Here is an 18,509-nt window from a genome sequence, read left to right as displayed (position 1 = left end):
GGGAACAGCCCCTTTGCCTGCAGACTTTTGTTAATCTTTATCTTTTAACAAAACACGTGGACTCCAACTTTTAAGAGAAGACCAAGTCCCTGGCACACTCACCAGTAACCCGAATTCTCTGACGGTCTACTCGGAAACATAAATAAGGGAAAGAAAGCGCTGACAAAGAGAGCACGGCAATACAGGAAATGGGGCGCAGCAGCACCCCCCTGTCCCTTTGGAGCCTTTACCGGTACTTTGCATCTGCGCTTCATCCTCAGCCAGCCGGGCCAGGAGCCCCCTCTAGCGGGGCCAGCCACGGCCACGGCAGCGCCCGAGCGGGAGAGCATCCCAAAAATGATGCTCGAGAGGGGCTGAGTGCAGGGGGTGTGTTACAGACATGTTTAATGGAAAATCCTTGCTTTAGGATTTTTTCTCTTGAGAAGCCTCAAGAACAAAATGTAAACAACTATCTGCTGCTGCAGAATGCAACAGGTGTATCTTTGATTAGTTTCATGTAGTTGTTTGTAATTAATAGCTAATCACACTCTAGCTGTGTCTCTCTAGTTGGAGACAAGATTTTGTAATCATTCTATTTTTCTCTTTTGCTTTCAAGCTGTCTAATAAAATCTTTTCTTATATTCTTTTAGTTTGGTTTTAATATAATATATATAATAAAATAATAAATCAAGCTTTTTAAAGCATAGAGTCAACATTCTGGTCTCTTCCCTCATCCTGGGGGCCCTGTGAACACCGCCATGGGGATGGGCAGGGAGCCATGGCCCGTGCAGGGCTCTGGGTGCTCAGCTTTGGGGGCAGCTCCTGCTCCCCTCATTCCAGCCTGCCTGTGCCTGAAGGGAGCTGCAGGAGGGTGGAGAGGGGCTCTTGGCAGCGGCTGTGGGGTAGAGCAAGGGGGAATGGGCTCCCACTGCCAGAGGGCAGGGCTGGATGGGATATTGGGAATTAGGAGTTGTTCCCTGGCAGGGTGGGCAGGCCCTGGCACAGCTGTGGCTGCCCCTGGATCCCTGGCAGTGCCCATGGCCAGGCTGGACGGGGTTTGGAGCACCCTGGGACAGTGAGGCTGTACCTCATGGCAGGGGTGGGATGGGATGGGCTTTATGCTCGCTTCCCACCCAAACCACGCTGGGATTCCACGTGAAGTCCTTTGGCACACTTGCAGCCTCTCAAGCTCTCACTTTGAGGAGCTGTTGGGAAGGTCCTGATGGATTCCAGCTCGTTTCCCTCTCCTCGGCTCCCAGGGCAGCTCCAGGATCTGCCCAGAGCCCGCAGAGCTGGTGCAGGGCAGAGGAGCCACCCCAGGCTGCCGGTGACGTCCCGTGAAGACATTTTGAGCCTCCGCACTTCCTGACCTGGGCTTATTTCATGTGTGTGCCTCAGCCTCGGCTGCTCTGGAAAGAGTGAGTGCCCCAGCCCTGCTCGGGTGGGCAACAATTCTGGGAAGAACAATCCTGGGCTTCTTTCTAGGAAAGCCACCGTGCTCTTTCCTGCCACAGCCATGGCAGTCTGATGTGGTGGAGAGGAGCAGCAGGAACACGAGGATGAGGCTGGAGCAGTGCCTGCCCCTCCTGGGGCTCCTGCTGTGTGCAGGTGAGTCCCCAAACTTCAGGCAGCTGGGTTATAGCTGTGTGAGCTGTAAGGTTCCACACTTCTAATTTTGGCGGTTTTATCCTTTATCCGTGCACTTTTCTCAAAGCGTTTGGTGATCCTGGGTAAGTGACTCAGGCTTGGTGGGACATCAGGGGTGGGGTGGCAGCTGGGGTGCCCCACTGGCTTAGGATGAAGTGCAGAGTACCTGGAAAGGCTCTAAAGAACCCAGTAATGAGGAAAGATGAGTGTACAGGATAATCCATTAAGAGTTGTTACCAGACTCCAGCTACTCTGCCCAAGTGCTGCAAGTACCAACTTTGTGAAGATAGAAAACATGGTTTATCAGTGGCCTATTGTTTTTCCAGATTTAAATATATCTCTGTAAAATAAAAACCATCAGGTCACCTTCTCTCCATGGAAGTCCGCTGTGGAATTAAAATCTGCACTTATTCAAATCTGCAGTCGCTTATTTAAGTTACTTTTTGCAAAAGGACAAATGTCTTTAAAGGAAATCACAACTGTGATTCACACCTCCTAAAAACTCTTCCTTTAATATTCCAGCTCCTAAAACTCTCATGGAGCATGTTGTTTCCTACAAGGCAGAAAAACCACACAGATAAACAGTTTTACAGTGTTAAACCAACGTCAAGCTCCCACTCTTGCAGAGGTTCTTACCAGGATTTTCCAGCAGTGTTTGCTCCACGATAATAAAGCAGAATTTCTGGGTTTGCATCTTGCAATAACAACCTTTTTCTCTGAACTGGGTTGGAAAATGATTCAAGTTTCCATTCTGCGTTAGGCTGTGTTGAAAATGGCTTCCAAGTTCAGAACAACATCCTGTCTCACCAGCAGAATATTTCTGATGCCTTCAGCATGAATGTGGGATTGTAAACATCTCTTTCAAGCAGCTGAGCTCAGAAAGGATGTCCTGGGAGTAGGAAAGGTGTGTGATAGCTGAAGTTCAATTATTTAACATTTCTTATTCCTTTTTTTGCAGTTGGCACCACAGCTCAGCAGGGTAAGTGTATTTTACTGCCATCCTTAACTATTTATCATGCTAAAATCCCTCAAAAGTGAGGACTAAAAGTCAAATAGAAAGATTTGAATTTTGTAAATATTGCAGGATAGGAAAAGTTCACTGTTCATTAATTGACAGTGGTCTTACTGATTGGAGGAATTGGTATGTAATTATTACCAGTGCTGGGCATTTCCAGCACTGTGAGGCAATGGTGAGATGATTTTTTAACACTCTTTGTTTTCTGTTTTGCAGATGAAGAACTGGAGGGTAAGTTAACTTTACCAGCATTCTTTAGTATTTAGCGGGGTATAAAGACTGCAGCAGACTAAAAACCAGGTGGAAATATCTGACTTTTGCCCTTGCTTTCCTTTCGCATTGGTGCGTCCTCCCAAGAGCAATTCCTGGTGGAGATTTCTGGCACCACGGTGACCATCACGTGTCCCTTGGACGACAAGAACATCCAGTGGGAGCTGTCTGGGAAAACCCAGGACACCAAGGAGAGCAAGTTCATTATAAAGGACCACGACAGCTCCCCTGCCAACCTCAGCTGCTCCTTGGGACACGCGAAGCATCATCTGTACCTGAATGCCAAAGGTGAGTGCTGCCCCCTCACCTGGCAGGTTTGGGGGCTGACTCTGGGTTTCCAGTGGGGTGGGTGAATGTGGTGCTGCTGAGGCCAGTCCCAGAGCCCATTTTGGGCAAATCTTCCCTCCCAGTTTGCCCTTTCCCCCTTCCCAGCTGCCCGTAGCCCTGTGCCAGGCTGGGCTCTCCCGGCTCTGAGCATCCCCTGCCCTCATCCCTGCAGTTTGTGCCACCTGCGAGGAGCTGGACGCCCTGATGGTGGCAGGGATCATCACTGCAGACCTCCTCATCACCCTGGGCGTGCTGATCCTGGTCTATTACTTCAGCAAGGGCAGGAAGGGACGAGCCAGCTCTGCTGGGGACAGCCGGCCACGAGGTGAGAGCCACTGCAGGCACCCCAGCTGTCTGTGCCACCCTCTGGGCACCCAGGTGTGGTATTTTTGGGGTCCCCAGATGGAGGAGGAAGGAAATGGTGAATCTGACTCCATGGTTTTAGAAGGCTGATTTATTATTATATTAATATATTAATTATGTTAATTATATTAATTACATTAATTATATTATGTTGTACATTACATTAATTATATTATGTTGTACATTATATTACATTATATTATATTATATTATATTATATTAATTATATTATATTATGCTATACTAAAACTAAACTAAAGAATAGAGAAAGGATACTCACAGCAGGCTACAAAAAACGATAATGAAAACTCATGACTCTTCAGAGCCTGACACAGCTCAGCACTGATTGGCCATTAAATAAAAGCAATTCATATCTTGGATAAACAATCTCCACTCACATTTCAAAGCAGCAAAACGCAGGAGAAGCCAATGAGATAATTATTGTTTTCCTTTTTCCCTGAGGCTCCTCAGCTTCCTAGGAGAGAAATCCTGGGCAAGGGGATTTTTCAGAAAAAAGACAGTCACACCCAGGGAAACCCTCATTGCATCCTCTGCTCCCCACGAGCTTCCAGGCAGTGCTCCTGCGTCCCAGGGGTGTTCTCCAGGCGTTCTCTGGGCAGGGATGGGCCGGCTGCTGCAATGGAGCTCATTTCCCAGGCCGCTGTGCTGGAGCCAGCCCTGCAGCTGTGTGTATTGTGAGCTCTTCAGGAGCTCAGAATGAATCCATGGCGGTTGATCTGTGGTGTGCCTGGCCCTGGGATCAGCCTGGAGAGCCCTCATAGCAGGGACTCACCCTCTCTGTGCCTCCGTTTCAGGTCCAAAGATGCAGCGGCCTCCCCCTGTCCCCAACCCGGACTATGAGGTGAGGACAGTCCCTTTCCATGCTGCTGCTGGGGAGGGACAGCCAGGTCATCCATCCCTGAAGGAGCATCCAGCCAAGCTCCCAGATTTCCTGGCTGGAATTGGGAAAAGGGTGGTGAGGGTAGAGCCCCTTTCCCTGGTGCTGCCACGGGGATTTATGTGGGGGCAGAGCTGCAGCTCCCTGGGCACTGCCCCTGCTCTGCTCTGCTTTTCTCCATGCCCTGTGTGGGCTTAGTGAGGGCTCCTTAGAGCTGGTGCTATGGAGGAATGATGAGGAGGACTCCATCTTATCAGAAGGCAAATTAATTACTTTATTATACTGTATTATTCTATACATCTAAAACTGAACCTGCCAAGCACTCAACTCTGCACACACTGCACAGAATCTCGTGACTGTCACCCTCAGTCCTGACACACACACACACACACCTGGCCCTGACAGGCCAAGGAAACAAAACACCATCACTGTGGGGAAACAATCTCCACATTGCTTTCTGCTATTGCACATTCTACTATTGCATTCTACTTTGGCACAAAAACAGGCACAGCAAATGAGATGAGAATAATCTTGGGAAGAATTGTGCCCTGCTTTTCTCTGTGAGGAGAAGTGTGGGGCTCCATCTCCTGACCCAGGATCTCACGTCTCCCCACAGCCCATCCGGAAGGGGCAGCGGGAGGTGTATGCAGGCCTGGCCCCCAGGGCCATCTGAAACTCCTCTGATGGCAGCCTGGACAAGCAGCTCGGGGTGAAACGCTTCTGCCCACCTTGTCCCAGCTCTCTGCAGCTCTGCTGAGCCTCTGGTGTTCTGGCCACAGGACATGGACGTGCTGTCCCACCCCGGGGTGTGCTTGGGTTTGCCAGCCCGGAGCAGAAATGAGCACATTGGCACGAGATTTCCTTCTCATTAAAGGACTGCAACCTCACTGGGCCTCCCTGGTCTCCTTTTCCCTTGCACTTCCCTCTGCTCCTGCTGCTTTCCCCTCAGGTTTAATTTCCACCCTGAGTGCCCCCACTTGGTTCTGGTGTTCCCTGGGCTGAGAACGGATCCTCCTCAGGGGGATTTGCCTCTGACCTTTTCCTTCAGGCTTAATATCTACCCTGAGTGCCCTCACTTGGTTCTGGTGTTCCTTGGGCTGAGTATGGATCTTTTGCAGGGGGTTTTGTCTCTGACCTGGTCCCGCTGTCCCCTTCCCAGCCTGGCCCCATTTGCAGCAATGCTGCTCACAGAAGGTGACAGCGTGGCCCTGTGTGGGTTTGGGGCTCTGGGGCTGCTTGGTGCTGTGTGTATCTCGCCATCTCCCCGCCGGGGTGTGGGGCCTGCTGTGGTGAAGGAGCCCAGCTGTGCTCTAAACCGCATCCTGGAGCTGCTGGGGCGCAGCTCAACGCCCCCAGCCCTGCTCTGCTGCTGCTTCCTCTGCTCAGGGCTGCCTCAGCCAGGCTTCGAGCTCAAACAGGCACCAAAACAACCCACGGGCCCCTCTTCACCGCTGCACCACCGCTTTGGGCTTTACTGCCTGCAGGGCTGCAAATTTCCTCATCCTTCCAGGCTGAGGTGATGCTGGCTGGCCCTGTTGGTGTCTGTGTCCCATTCTGGGGGCTCAGACGGGAGATGTCCTTTTTCCCCATGAACATTCCAACGTGAACTGTTTCTGCTTGGGGCTGGGGAGTGGAGACCTGGCATTGCCATTCCAAATCCCATCCCTGCGCATCTTCCCAATGACCACGTCTCATCCCTGTGCACCTTCCCAGTGAACAGATCTTCGCAGTGACCAGATCCCATTTCTGTGCCCTTCCCAGGGACCAGATCCCATCTTGTGTGCACCTACCCAGTGACCAGATCTTCCCAATGATCAGATGCCACCCTGTGGATCTTCCCAATGACTAGATCTTCCCAATGACCAAAATCCCATCCTGTGTGCACCTTCCCAGTGACCAGACGCCATCCCTGTGCCCTTCCCCATGACCAGACCCCATCCCTGTGCCTTTCCCAATGACCAGACCCCATCCCTGTGCCCTTTCCAGTGACCAAATCCCATCCCTGTGCCCTTCCTAGTGCCCAGACCCCATCCCTTTGCCCTTCCCAGTGCCCAGACCCCATCCCTTTGACCTTCCCAGTGCCCAGACCCCATCCCTGTGCCCTTCCCCAGGAGCTGCACACAGCAGATGGAGCAGGGAGCCTGTGGGACAGGCTCATCTTTATTGGCATTAATACAGAAGTGCAAGAGGTGTGCAATGAGCACAGGGCTGCAAGCAGCCCACCCTGGAGGGACCCCCAAGCAAAGCCAGCACGCTGATGAAGGCAGTCCCAGAGTCTTCCTCCTCACCTGCGCGCACGGGCGGGAGCCAGCCGGCTGTACTGATCCTCCTCCCGCTCTCCCAGGGGCTGCCAGGGGGAAAAATAAGGGGACATGAACCCAAACTGCACCTGCCAAACCCTGGGAGGGTGAGCTGGGTCAGCCTTGGGCAAGATTCTCTCCACGCTGAGGGGCTGAAGGTGCACACACACACACAGGGGAGCTGAAGGTGTCCCCAAACACACACAGGGGTGCTAGTGGTGTCCCCACACACACCCAGGAATGCTGAAGGTGTCCCCAAACACACACGGGGTGCTAGTGGTGTCCCCACACACAGCGGTGCCCCCGCACTCACCTGGTAGAGCTCGTTGGAGATCAGGTTCTGCTTGTCAGAGGCTGAAGGAAGAAAGGACAAGCTCAGGTAGCCATGGGCAATGTGGGGAACGTTTCCAAACAAACCCAAGAGCTGGCTGCAGCCCCCAGGGGTGCCACACAGAGCTCCCAGGGGTGCCAGGCACAGCCGCCGGGCTGTCCCCATCCCTCACCTCGCGAGGTGTGTCCCCTGTCATGGCCACTGATGCAGTACACGGCCACTGCCAGGAGCAGCGTGGCCACCAGGTCGGCGACGACGATGCCCGAGATGGTGGGAGCGTCCACCTCGATGCAGTTCTGGCACACTGCAAACCCAAAAGGACACAAACACTGAGGGCAGGGCCAGCTCTGCCAGTGCAACAGAGCCCAGCTGGCTTTGCTGTGTGACCCCCGTGTCCCCCCCACCAGTGCAGGGCAGAGGAGCAGGTCATGGCACTGAACTGCAGGGCTGTCACAGTGACACCATATGCAGAGAAACCACTGGGGACACTCCTAGATGAGGGGAAATTCCCTCAAGGCTCGGCTTAGGGGAACCCTCCGAGCAGCCCTGGCTCTGGCAAGGCAGCAGTGAACACTTACTGCGGTAGTGCACCTGGAGGCTGTTCTTCTGGTCTCCTGTCTCACACGTGTAGAGGCCCCTGGGGTCGTCATAAACCCCGCTCAGGTCCAGCTGTGCCTCGTGCCCAACAGGGCTCCCATCTCTCCACCACGTGATGTTCTTGCCTTGGCTCCTCACACACTCCAGGAACACCTTCCCGCTGAATTCCTTCACGAATATCTGCCCTGTGCAAGGAGAAGGGAGCAGAGAGCTTCACCTCTGAGTGATGAGCAGCAGGGCAGAGCTCGGAGCTCCTTCCTGGGCAGGAAGCATCACATCAGGCTGTCCCAAAAGAGCTCTGGCCAAACTCTCCCATCCTCCTGCACCGATTCCTTTTTCCCCGTGGACATTCCAAACTTTTCCTGCAGGAAAACCTCACCAAGCCCTGGGGTTCCCAAGCCCTGGGGTTCCTTCCCACCATGGCCAGGGACCACGGCGAGTGTCCGGCCGCTGACCCCACAGCCCCGGACTCACCTCGGACCCCCCAGCTGGCCAGGGCCAGGCTGGCCAGCAGCCCCCAGGCACTCAGAGCCTTTCCCCCCGGCATGGCACGGCGGTGGTGGCTCTGTCCCCGCTCCGGGACGTGGGGACAGCTGTCACCACGAGGCACCTCCCGCCCGGGCTGCGTCAGACTCCGGATGCCGGGGGCTGATCCTCCCTCCCCCGGCAAGGATGGATGGGGGCTCGGGGCCTGCCTCCTCACCCCAGCACCCACGGAACCCTCTGAGCCCCGATCTCCCTGTCCCCCTGCAGCCAGGGACATCCACTGATGGACCCCGCAGCCAGGAAACACTGCAGAGCTGGGGAGTCCCCGAAATTTCCACATCCCCTGCAGCCACTGGTCCCCCATAGCCACAGACCCCGGCATCCACTGGTCCCTCATAGCCACGGACCCTCAGCATCCAGTAGCCACAGGTCACGCCATCCACAGATTCCCCGGCATCTCCGTGTCCCCATAACCGCGTTCCTGCTCCCTCTCATCTCCGGGCGTCACCATAACGGCGGTCCTCTCTCCCGCCACCTCCAGATGTTCCCATAACCACGGTTCCCGCCCCCCGGTATCTCCGCGTCCCCATAACCGCGGTCCCCGATCCCCATGGGATCTCTGGGTGTCTCCATAACCGCGGTCCCCTCTCCGCCCCCCCCCCCGCCATGTCCGGCTGTCCCCGGTCAGTCTCGAACCCGCGGTCTCCGGATCGAGCTCCGCGCCGCGGTCCCGTGTCCCTCGCGGCCGCCGTAGGGCGCGCAGCCATGGCGGCGCGGGCGGGCTCGTTGGTGGCGGCCGTGCTGGCGCACTCGGGCCGGCTGGACAAGGAGCACCTGGGGGCTCGCGTCGGGCGCCTCTCCCGCCGCGTCGAGGAGCTCAAGGCAAGGGACGGGGAACGGAGGGGGCGCGGGGAGAGACAGGGAGCCGGCACTGAGGCGGAGCCGGTCGCGACTGGGTGTCCAGCTGTGTGTCACTCGGGTGTCCAGATGTCCAGCTCTGGGTCAGCCGGATCGGGGTGTCCAGCCCTGGATTATTTCGGGTGCCCAGCCCTGGTTTGGGCCGGGTGTCCAGCCCTGGGTCAGCTGGATTGGGGTGCCCAGCCTTGGTTCAGCCCCGGGTGTCCAGTCCTGGTTCGTCCCGGGGTGCCCCAGCCCTGCTCAGGGATGTCCCAGCCCTCTCCATCCTGCGGTGCCCCAGCCCTGCCCTCTCACCCTGTCCCTGTGTCACCGAGGTGACGCTGTCCCTTCGCTCGCTGTCCTCAGGGAGAGGTGTGCACCATGATCAACAAGAAGTACAGCGAGTTCCTGCCCAGCATGCAGAGCGCAGAGGACCTGGTGGCGCAGGTGGAGGGGCTGTCCAGCAACATCGACCTGCTCAAGGCGGGCATCGAGAACGAGGTGACTCCCAGGGACATCCTGCTCCATTTCAGCCCATCGTGGGGTGCTTGGTCACAGCCCCAAACCTGCCAGAGCTCAAGGAGTGTCTGCACAACCCTTTCATGATGGGATTTTGGGGTTTGTGGCAGGACTCGATGATCCCATCCAGCTCGGGGGATTCTATGATTCTCTGGCTGGGATCCCTGGGTGATATCAGCCCTAAAGAATGCCTTGAGGGGACACCAGGGTGCACATTAAGAGCTGCCATTAAGGGGTTGTCACTCTTGTATGGGTGGAAAAGTGTGTCACAGTGTCCTTCAGAGAGAAGGACCAGCCTTGGCTGGGGCAGGGGATGGGACACAGGAGTAAAAAGGATGGAGTTTTTCCTCACCAAATCATTCTCTGAACAGAAATAAATGATAAGTGAAATTTAAGAGGAAAATGTGTGTGCTAACCAATGCTGTGAGTGAACTGAGAACTGCTGTTGTTTTAGGTCCAGCGAGATCTAAACGTGGCTGTTGCTGAGTTCACAGAGCTGAAGCAGCAGCTGGAGAGGGACACGCTGGTCCTGAGTGTCCTGAAAAAGCTGCAGGAGGTGAGGAGGGGGAGCAGAATAATCCTGCTCCTCAGTGTGAGCATTGTTCTGGGCTTCTGTTTGGGATGAGTGTCTGTGGCTCACAGGTTTGGGAGTGTCTGTAGTTTACAGGTTTGTGTGTCTGTAGCTCACAGGTTTGGGAGTGTCTGTAGTTTACAGGTTTGTGTGTCTGTAGCTCACAGGTTTGGGAGTGTCTGTAGTTTACAGGTTTGTGTGTCTGTAGCTCACAGGTTTGGGAGTGTCTGTAGTTTACAGGTTTGTGTGTCTGTAGCTCACAGGTTTGGGAGTGTCTGTAGTTTACAGGTTTGTGTGTCTGTGGCTCACATATTTGGGAGTGTCTGTAGTTTATAGATTTGGGTGTCTGTGGCTCACAGATTGAGGTGAGTGGCAGCAGCTCACAGGTGTGGGAGTGTCTGTAGTTCAGAGGTTTGGGTGAGCGTGTAGCTCACAGGTCTGGGAGTGTCTGCAGTAGCAGAGCTGCAGTGACACCCCCTGTGTGTGTTCCCCTTTGCAGTTTGACACAACTGTCAAGGAGTGCAACTCTGCCCTGCAGGAGAAGCAGTACGTGGCAGCAGCTCAGCAGCTGGAGAAGGTAGCAGTGCCCCTGGCAGGGGGCTGGATGCCCTGGGTGGGTTCCAGGGGATGCTTTCCCTGGCAGGGCAGTGCCCACCTGAGCTGTGTCTGCTCTCCCCAGGCACGGAGCAGCCTCAGGAGCCTGGAGTCCCGCAGGGGCTTTGAGCTGAAGATCCTGAAGGCCCTGGGCACAGAGCTCACAGTGCAGACACAGAACATGATCTACCACCTCGGGGAGGAGTGGCAGAAGCTCATTGTGTGGAAGCTTCCCCCTTCCAAAGGTGCTCACAGGGCTTTTTTCACTTTTTCTGCCCCACTGAAGTTCTCACCCGCAGGGTGGGACACGCAGTGGAGCTGTTGGGCTGAGGGGGCTGAAGGAGCTCTGGGGAGGGTGGATCTGCTTCTGCTGTGCCCTGTGGCAGTTCTGAATGTGCTCTGTGTGCAGGGAGCAGCAGCCTGGAGGCCCTGGTGCTCTCGGAGCTGCACTTGCACACGGTGCCACCCCAGGACGAGGACACTGCTGTGCCCCCCGTGGCTGCTGTGCTGCAGGCCCTGGCTGTCCTGGGAGAGCTGCACTCCAAGCTCAAAGACTTTGGTAAGGCAGACCCCAGGAGCAGCCCCAGTAGCTCGGGGGGGATACTTCAGGCTTGTTTTAACATGGATAGTGAGACCCACTTCACTCCAGCAGGACACTGGAAAACTTCCTCCTCTCCTGGCTTGTGTTTCCCACTGAGGTGAATGCTGTAGCTCTTATTAATAGGAAAATATTTATCCCATTATCCACCTGGAATTATTTCTCCTTTCCTGACAATTCAGTGTATTTCTGATCTGTGTCTATGTGGTTTCATAGCCTGGTGCTTGAAGAGTTTTACCTCATTGGTAATTCCCTGATAGAGCTGATCAAGGGATTATTCCTCCCACTTCTTGCAGTCTCTAAATCCAGAACAGTCAGGGCTGGACCTCACTGGAGCCATCTGCTGTTGGGAAACCTGTTTTTCTCTTTCCTCAGGCCACTTGTTGTTGCAGTACATCCTGAAGCCTCTGATCTCACACCCATCTCTGGAGCCAGTCCCAGAGGAGCAGCCAGATGTGTTCATCCTGAGGTTCAGGTCCCAGGAGCTTGCTCTGGACGAGTCCTCTCCCATGGAGGTGTTTGAGAAGATCAAGCTGGTGTTTGAAGTTCTGCACAAATACCTGCTAAGTATGCAGTTCTGGAGTTAGTTATGATCAGTACCTTGTTCATTTAATGGGAGTTTTCTAGAATATCTGGTTGTTAATCAGCATTATGTGCAAGGAAGATGGAGGAAAGGCTTTTGAGCTGATGGAGGGCCTGGCCCAGCTGTGTTAAAATCCATTTTTCTTCTCTGGGATGCAGATGTGCCTCTGGAGCAGCCTGGGGAAGGCAGAATCACCCTGGCAGAGCTGCTGGGGGAGCTCATCTGGGAGGAGCTCTCAGACTGCCTCATCCACAACTGCCTGGTGAACTCCATCCCAACCAAAAGCAGCAAACTGGAGCAGTACAAAGAGGTGGGTCCCAAAAACCCTCCCAGGTTTGAACACAGAGCCCAGGTACTCCAGTGGGATGGCATTCCAGTGGTTAATGCCCTCCAAAACCTCCTTCGTCCTCTGCTTTCAGCCTTTATACCCAATTTAACTTTGTTCCCTGATTTTTGGGGGCTGTGCTAACATAGAACACATCTGCTCTCCTCAGGTGATCGAATCCACAGAGGAGTTTGAGAAGGCCCTGAAGAAGATGCAGTTTCTGAAGGAAGACACAACTGCCCTGCTGAAATATGCCTGCAACGTGGATTCCCACTTTGCCAACAAGAAGTGCCAGGATGTGATCATGGCAGCCAGGAACCTGATGACCTCAGAAATACACAACACTGTCAAGGTGACTGGGGATGCCTCACACAGTTGTTCCATGTGGAAAACAATCTCTAAATATTTTTTAATAGTGCTGCAATGTTGTGTTTATCTTGAGTCTTAAACCTCTGCCATTGAGTGCTTTTTAGTTTTGCAGATTCTCCTTTCAGAGCTCCGAGTTCTGTTACCCTATCTCTCTGTTTCCCTTAGATCACACCTGATTCCAGCATAGCCCTCCCAGAGCTCCCTGATCCTGGCTCAGGAGACCACATGAAGCTGCCCAGAGCCTGCAGCCTGGTGCCCAATGGCACAGTGAGTGTGGGCACTGAGAGCAGGCTGAGCCCCCTGACGCTGTGCCTGCCCTGCTGCCGCATCAGCTGCTCCGTGCAGCAGCTCGTGGAGCTGGCTTACCACACCCTGCTGGAGGCCACAGCCAGCACTGACCTCTGGTAGGGATTGCTTGGTGTTCCTCAGTCAGCATCACTTATCAAAGCAGTGTTTATTTATTGTGTGTCAGCCCCTAGCAACGCCCAGCACCTGGAAACAGATTTAAAGAACTTGAAAAATTGGAGTCAGTCATTACTCTTGTTTTGGCTGGAGGATGTATCCCTGGGTTTGGGCAGGAGACTGACACTGCTGCAGGCTGTTCCTTCAGGTTTTTAGAAAAATCAGTTGTTTAGAAAAATCAAACCCATCTCTTTTTGCCAAAACCAAGTGCTGGCCTCGGTGTGAGCAGAGTTCTTTGTGCTGGTGAAAACAAAGAACTCCAGGCTGCAGCTGGCAGGGCTCTTGGGGATAAACAGACAGGATCCATATAAACTCAATTTTAACCAGAGCCCTGAAGTAGGAGAGTTGCCCAGGTAATAGCTGCCCTCAAGGGGCAGGGACAGTGTCCCTGAGTGTTCCTGCCCACCTGGAGGGACAGGGACAGTGTCCCCTTTGTTCTGGGCTTTCATGGATCTCCCTTCCACACTGACCCTCAAGGTCAGCACAGCCTTTGAGAGTTTTCCAGAGTGTTGATAGTGCTGTCATTGATGCTGACAATCCCCTCTTTGTGCCAGTGCTAAAACCTTGTTGTGGGGCAGGCTGAGGGTCAGCTGTGAGCAGGACACCAGTGCCAGGCTGACACGAGCCCTGTTTGGGCAGGCTGAGGGTGAGCTGTGGGCAGGACACCAGTGCCAGGCTGACAGGAGCCCTCTTTCCCTTGCAGCTGTGTGCAGCTCTTTGACTGTGTCAGGAACATCTTCCAGCTCTTCTATGAGGTGGTGCCCACATACCACAGGTGAGTGTGTCCACATTTCCTGTTCTGAGGGGCAATACTGCTGTTGGAACAGTCCCACTACAGCTCCATCAGCAAAAATCAACGACTCAATCTCTAACTAAGACTTACCTGTGCAAAGCAAAGTGCTGGAGAATTTCTGTGTTGGCAGTCTGTGATCAAGGGTGTGAGTGAAGCTCTCACACAGCTGTATTTGTTTCCAGACATAACTTTGACCTCAGATCTGATGCGCAGATTTTTCAGGATGTTTTTCATGTGAAAAAAAGAGCAGCAGTGAAGATGGAAAGTTCACAATCCTGTCAGAGACTTTCTCTCCCCTTTCCTCTCTGTGACTTTGCTCTAACAAAATACGTTCCCGTTTGAAAGCCCATGGCTGGAAACTGTGGGATAGCACAGGGTTCAAGTGCCTCAGTGCCATTTCAGACTCTTTTCCTGCTAGTTCCTGTGGGGTTTGTGAGATTAAATGTTTTCACTCTGATGTCAGTCAGGCCTTGCCAGCACCAGACCGTGCATTTCTCTAGGATAGACACAATCAATTTTTTAACAGAACCAGCTCTAAATAAACCCATTTCTCCTTTTCCCTTCTTGCTGGGCCAGGGAGAACCTGCAGAAGCTGCCCCAGCTGGCTGCCATCCACCACAACAACTGCATGTACATCGCCCACCACCTGCTGACCCTGGGCCACCAGTTCCGCTACCGCAGCACCAGCGTGCTCAGCAACGGGGCTGCCACCTTCGTGGACCTGGTGCCTGCCTTCAGGAGGCTGGGTAACTCCCCTGCCCCTTCCCCTCTCCAGAGGTGCTTGTGGCTCACCTGGGAGCTCACCCTGCTGGGTGCTTTCGTGGGGGTTTGGCTGCTCACTCAGTGTGAGCAGTGGGTTGGTGGTGTTTGGACAAGTGGCACGAACATTTCTGAGTTAGGAGGTTTTGGCTCTTTGAAACCTGTATCTTCCTGTGAGCTTAGTCCCAAGAACAGCTCAGTATGCAGCAAGTTGTGTTCTGGGATCTGCTGCTCAGTCCTTTGATATTTTCATTAGTTATTCCACAGAAATAAATTCAGAGATAGGTTTGTGTGAGCTAACAGGAGCAATCCACAATTCCTTCTGCTGCTCTTTTCCAGCAGTGCTGTAGCAACGCAAGCTGCACAAGAGCTCACTGGTTAAACTGGCTCTGGGAGACTGTTTGGAGACTGGAAATTGATTAAAAATAAAACGTTATAGCAAGTTCATTATTCAGCACTTGCAGTCATAAATAGGCAGAGCAAATTTAGTAATTGTTTAATTGCTTCTCTCTGCTTGTTTTGCTCCTAAAGGGATGGAGTGTTTTCTGGCCCAGATGCGAGTGCAGAAGGGAGAAATCCTGGAGAGGCTCTCGAGTGCCAGGAACTTTTCCAACATGGATGATGAGGAGAATTACTGTGCAGCAAATAAAGCCATAAAGCAGGTGAGGAGGGCAGAGAGAGAGCATCCCAGTGCCTGCAGGTATCCTGGGGAGGGTGCACTGTGGAATCTCAGCCCTGACACCTGTGCAGCTGCTAAAAAAACTGTTTTCTGACTGATGGTTTGGGGTTTTTTGTCCTGGGCTGTGTCTTTAGCAGGATTGCTCCATTGTTTCTCCCCATCTGTACTCTCCTGATGCCCTGGTGCCTTTCCCAGGGTTCTGGTGTCACACTCAGCTGTTGCCTTGCAGGTGCTGCACCAGCTGAGGAGGCTGGGCATGGTGTGGCAGGATGTGCTCCCTGTGAACGTGTACTGCAAGGCCATGGGGGCCCTCCTGAACACAGCCCTGGCAGAGATTGTCACCAGGATTGCTGCCCTGGAGGTAACAGCCATGGGGGTGCTGGGGGCAGTGTTTGTCACCTCCAGGAACTCTCCCCACCATCACATTTCAGGGGAGCAGTTCATTCACACAGAAATTATAATCATGTGTCCACAGGAAACCTTCACAATCCAAATTTTTCATTTCACTTGGCACTCCCAAAATAAGCCTCACTTCAGCTCTGTTGATGTTCTCCCCATCCCAGGATATCTCTGCAGAGGATGCAGACAGGCTGTACTCACTCTGCAGGATCATGGTGGAGGAGGGACCCCAAGTTTTCACCCCTCTGCTTGAAGAGGACAAAAACAAGAAATACCAAGAGGAAGTTCCAGTCTATGTGCAGAAGTGGATGACATTCAAGGAGCTGATGATCATCCTGCAGGCCAACCTCCAAGAAATTGTGGATCAGTAGGTGTTTCCTTTCCAGCTGCTTCTCCAGCCTGTGCAGGGAGCTGCAGTTCAGAGGAAGAGCAGGAACTTTCCCTTTCCCTTTCCCTTTCCCTTTCCCTTTCCCTTTCCCTTTCCCTTTCCCTTTCCCTTTCCCTTTCCCTTTCCCTTTCCCTTTCCCTTTCCCTTTCCCTTTCCCTTTCCCTTTCCCTTTCCCTTTTCTTTTCCAGAGGAAAGGGTCAGGACCAGCTGCTGGCACAGGTCCTTGGAGGTTTATTGGAGGTGCCATTTCTGGGCAGATTGGTCACATAAAGCTCTCCCTGTCTCCCCTGCAGGTGGGCAGATGGCAAGGGGCCTCTGGCAGAGGAGTTTTCAGCAGCTGAGGTGAAGAGTCTGATCCGAGCCTTGTTCCAGAACACAGAGAGGAGAGCAGCAGCCCTGGCCAAGATCAAGTGACTCCAGTTTACCCCTGCACCTTGTGGCACAGCAAGAGCAAACTGACACTTCCAAATACTCTTTTGATTTCACCTTTCTTATTTCTGCTGGTCTGGGAAACGTTGGGATTGGGTTGGTGCTTCCTGGAGCTTGCCTGGCGGAAGGAGCATTTCCTGCTCAGTGTTCTGTAACCTCATCTCAGGCTGGGCCCTTGCAGTGCTCAGCTGGGACTCTTCTATGCGCTGCTGCATGTGGGAGCTGCAGCCCCTCTGTGGCCTCTGCTGTCCCCCAAAGCACACGTGGAACCCAGAGATTGGGGAGTCCATGATGTCCCTCCAGGAGTGCCAGAGTTTCCCACCTCAGCTTCCCCTGAGACCTCCAGGGAGAGACACTTGAGAGGGGGATGTGGGGAGAGGAGATCCTGAGCTGGGTGACCACGGGTCAGGTCACAGGATTTTTTATAAAGTAGGAAAATTCTCTTATTTCTCATGGAAAATATCTTCAAACTGATCTAGAGCTTTCCAGTGTCACTTTCCCAAGTGTAGAGGGCAGTTCAGCTCCTTCCTTTATGTTTGTGTTGGGTGTGCACTGCACACCTCTGTGTCTTTCTGGTGTATTTTCTGTCCTTCAGGAGTGATGAGAGAAATGTAAACCAATATACAAAGGGAATGCAAGGTGCCCTCACAGCATGAAGTCACAAAAGGCTGTTTGGCACTTGCATTGTTGTACATTTGTTTTAATTGAAAATCTCACTGAGAGCATTCACTGAGCTCAGCCCAGAGACCAAGGTGCTGCCAATCCTTCCTGCCCTGTAGTGCTTAGAAGAGTTTCAGTCACAGTTTCATGTTTTAATCTGTTGTCTCCTGTTCTGTCCCACTCCTATTCCCATTCCCAGGTGTTTGTGCAGGGGCTGAGGCTTTCCTGTCACCCAGTCCTTGCAGAACCTTTGTGTTTTTGTTTTCCCACAACACCTCATGGGATCCCCTGTCCCTTCAAACACAGTCATCCAGAATGGTCTATTTTGAAAAACACTTCTCCCCCGTTGATTGTTCACAGAATTGGAATTTGCTATTTTCTTTAATAAACTATTTATACTGAGCATGTTTGGGAGCCTGTTTGGGTTACAGTGAGGCAGGAGGAGCCAGTCCTGGGCTGTTCCTCACTTGTGGGAAGGGCAGGGCGTTTCCATGTGCAGTCTGTCCTTTCCTGAATTCTAGTGGGTCTAAGAAAATCAGACTGGAAGAGCTGTCCCATGCAATAAAGGCATTTTCCCCCTACTCCTCCATCCCTGACAGCCACAGCTGCTGGCTCAGTGCTCCAATGAAGCACCAAGGAATTTTTAATGCTGTTTAACCAAAGGAACTCCCATGAATGTCTCATTACCTGTGCTGCAGTTTCAGGTGGGTTTGTTCTCCCTCTGAGCAGCACCAGCTGTGTTGTGGCACAAGCCCGGTGTGTTTGCTGCTCTGAAAATGGGAGTTTGGGCTTGCTTTGGGGTTTTTTCCTCCAAGCCTCCTGTCTCATTTAGAGACCAGAAAAGCTGCAAATACCCCCAAATCACCCCTGGCCCAGCTCCTGACTCTTCCTGTGCCCGTGCCGCGCCCTGAGCCCCTGGAGCGCCCTGGCAGGACTGTAGATGGTGCTGGAGCTCCAGCGGGAGAGGAGGGAACAGCCCGGGCACGGAACCCACCCTGAGCATCCTGTGCCAGCCCTCCTGGGCACACAGGGACTCACCAGGCTGCTCCTCCAGCCCGGGGCTGCTGCTGGGCATCTCCCAGGGCATCTCCCCTCCAAGATCTGCCAGAAACTGAACCTTTTCAGGGTGAAAAGAAGACGAAAAATTAAGGGCTGTGAATGCCAAGATAGAGACATCTCCCAGCACAGCTCCTGGAGGATTTTCCTGCTCGTTCCCCACTGCAGAGCAGCCCCCACTCCCTGCTCTCTCCCGGGGCAATTTCCTGGGTAAT

The 18,509-nt window shown here is 53.4% G+C and overlaps 3 protein-coding genes across 3 annotated transcripts; 2 read left to right on the top strand and 1 right to left on the bottom strand.

The window, feature by feature from the left end:
- The first annotated feature begins 1,538 nt into the window (after positions 1–1,538).
- LOC131567514 (T-cell surface glycoprotein CD3 epsilon chain) lies at positions 1,539–5,352 on the top strand. Its single transcript, XM_058819163.1, has 7 exons — positions 1,539–1,587; positions 2,585–2,605; positions 2,858–2,872; positions 2,999–3,199; positions 3,411–3,563; positions 4,417–4,463; positions 5,116–5,352. Exons 1-7 carry the CDS (start codon positions 1,539–1,541, stop codon positions 5,170–5,172), a joined length of 543 nt encoding a protein of 180 aa, XP_058675146.1. The 3' UTR covers positions 5,173–5,352.
- A 1,293-nt stretch (positions 5,353–6,645) lies between these two features.
- LOC131567518 (T-cell surface glycoprotein CD3 gamma chain-like) lies at positions 6,646–8,335 on the bottom strand. The gene is made up of 5 exons (XM_058819167.1): positions 8,202–8,335; positions 7,709–7,912; positions 7,303–7,434; positions 7,113–7,153; positions 6,646–6,846 (listed from the first exon to the last, which is right to left on the bottom strand). The coding sequence occupies exons 1-5, from the start codon at positions 8,272–8,274 to the stop codon at positions 6,784–6,786; spliced, it is 513 nt and encodes a 170-aa protein (XP_058675150.1). The 5' UTR covers positions 8,275–8,335; the 3' UTR covers positions 6,646–6,783.
- A 544-nt stretch (positions 8,336–8,879) lies between these two features.
- ZW10 (zw10 kinetochore protein) lies at positions 8,880–17,592 on the top strand. The gene is made up of 16 exons (XM_058818965.1): positions 8,880–9,095; positions 9,477–9,611; positions 10,084–10,185; positions 10,700–10,777; positions 10,880–11,039; positions 11,204–11,353; positions 11,768–11,959; positions 12,134–12,285; positions 12,470–12,652; positions 12,835–13,073; positions 13,835–13,906; positions 14,501–14,670; positions 15,215–15,345; positions 15,592–15,723; positions 15,926–16,128; positions 16,443–17,592. The coding sequence occupies exons 1-16, from the start codon at positions 8,880–8,882 to the stop codon at positions 16,561–16,563; spliced, it is 2,436 nt and encodes an 811-aa protein (XP_058674948.1). The 3' UTR covers positions 16,564–17,592.
- Positions 17,593–18,509: the final 917 nt, after the last annotated feature.

Source organism: Ammospiza caudacuta, chromosome 23 (assembly GCF_027887145.1).
Source record: "Ammospiza caudacuta isolate bAmmCau1 chromosome 23, bAmmCau1.pri, whole genome shotgun sequence".
NCBI classification, from domain to species: domain Eukaryota; kingdom Metazoa; phylum Chordata; class Aves; order Passeriformes; family Passerellidae; genus Ammospiza; species Ammospiza caudacuta.
The sequence above is the reverse complement of the archived record's forward strand: the minus strand, read 5'-3'. Positions and strand labels throughout refer to the sequence as shown.

What these genes read in the sequence shown, in the direction of transcription:
- ZW10 (XM_058818965.1), top strand. Translation starts at nt 8,880, where the DNA reads ATGTCCGGCTGTCCCCGGTCAGTCTCGAACCCGCGGTCTCCGGATCGA. An exon ending in GCCTGCCTTCAGGAGGCTGG is followed by an intron (nt 14,671 to 15,214) that starts GTAACTCCCCTG and finishes TTGCTCCTAAAG; the next exon opens with GGATGGAGTGTTTTCTGGCC. An exon ending in CTCCAAGAAATTGTGGATCA is followed by an intron (nt 16,129 to 16,442) that starts GTAGGTGTTTCC and finishes TCTCCCCTGCAG; the next exon opens with GTGGGCAGATGGCAAGGGGC.
- LOC131567514 (XM_058819163.1), top strand. Translation starts at nt 1,539, where the DNA reads ATGAGGCTGGAGCAGTGCCTGCCCCTCCTGGGGCTCCTGCTGTGTGCA. An exon ending in TGGGGACAGCCGGCCACGAG is followed by an intron (nt 3,564 to 4,416) that starts GTGAGAGCCACT and finishes CCTCCGTTTCAG; the next exon opens with GTCCAAAGATGCAGCGGCCT. An exon ending in TCCCCAACCCGGACTATGAG is followed by an intron (nt 4,464 to 5,115) that starts GTGAGGACAGTC and finishes GTCTCCCCACAG; the next exon opens with CCCATCCGGAAGGGGCAGCG.
- LOC131567518 (XM_058819167.1), bottom strand. Translation starts at nt 8,274, where the DNA reads ATGCCGGGGGGAAAGGCTCTGAGTGCCTGGGGGCTGCTGGCCAGCCTG. An exon ending in CCTCCAGGTGCACTACCGCA is followed by an intron (nt 7,435 to 7,708) that starts GTAAGTGTTCAC and finishes TTGGGTTTGCAG; the next exon opens with TGTGCCAGAACTGCATCGAG. An exon ending in CAGGGGACACACCTCGCGAG is followed by an intron (nt 7,154 to 7,302) that starts GTGAGGGATGGG and finishes TTCTTCCTTCAG; the next exon opens with CCTCTGACAAGCAGAACCTG.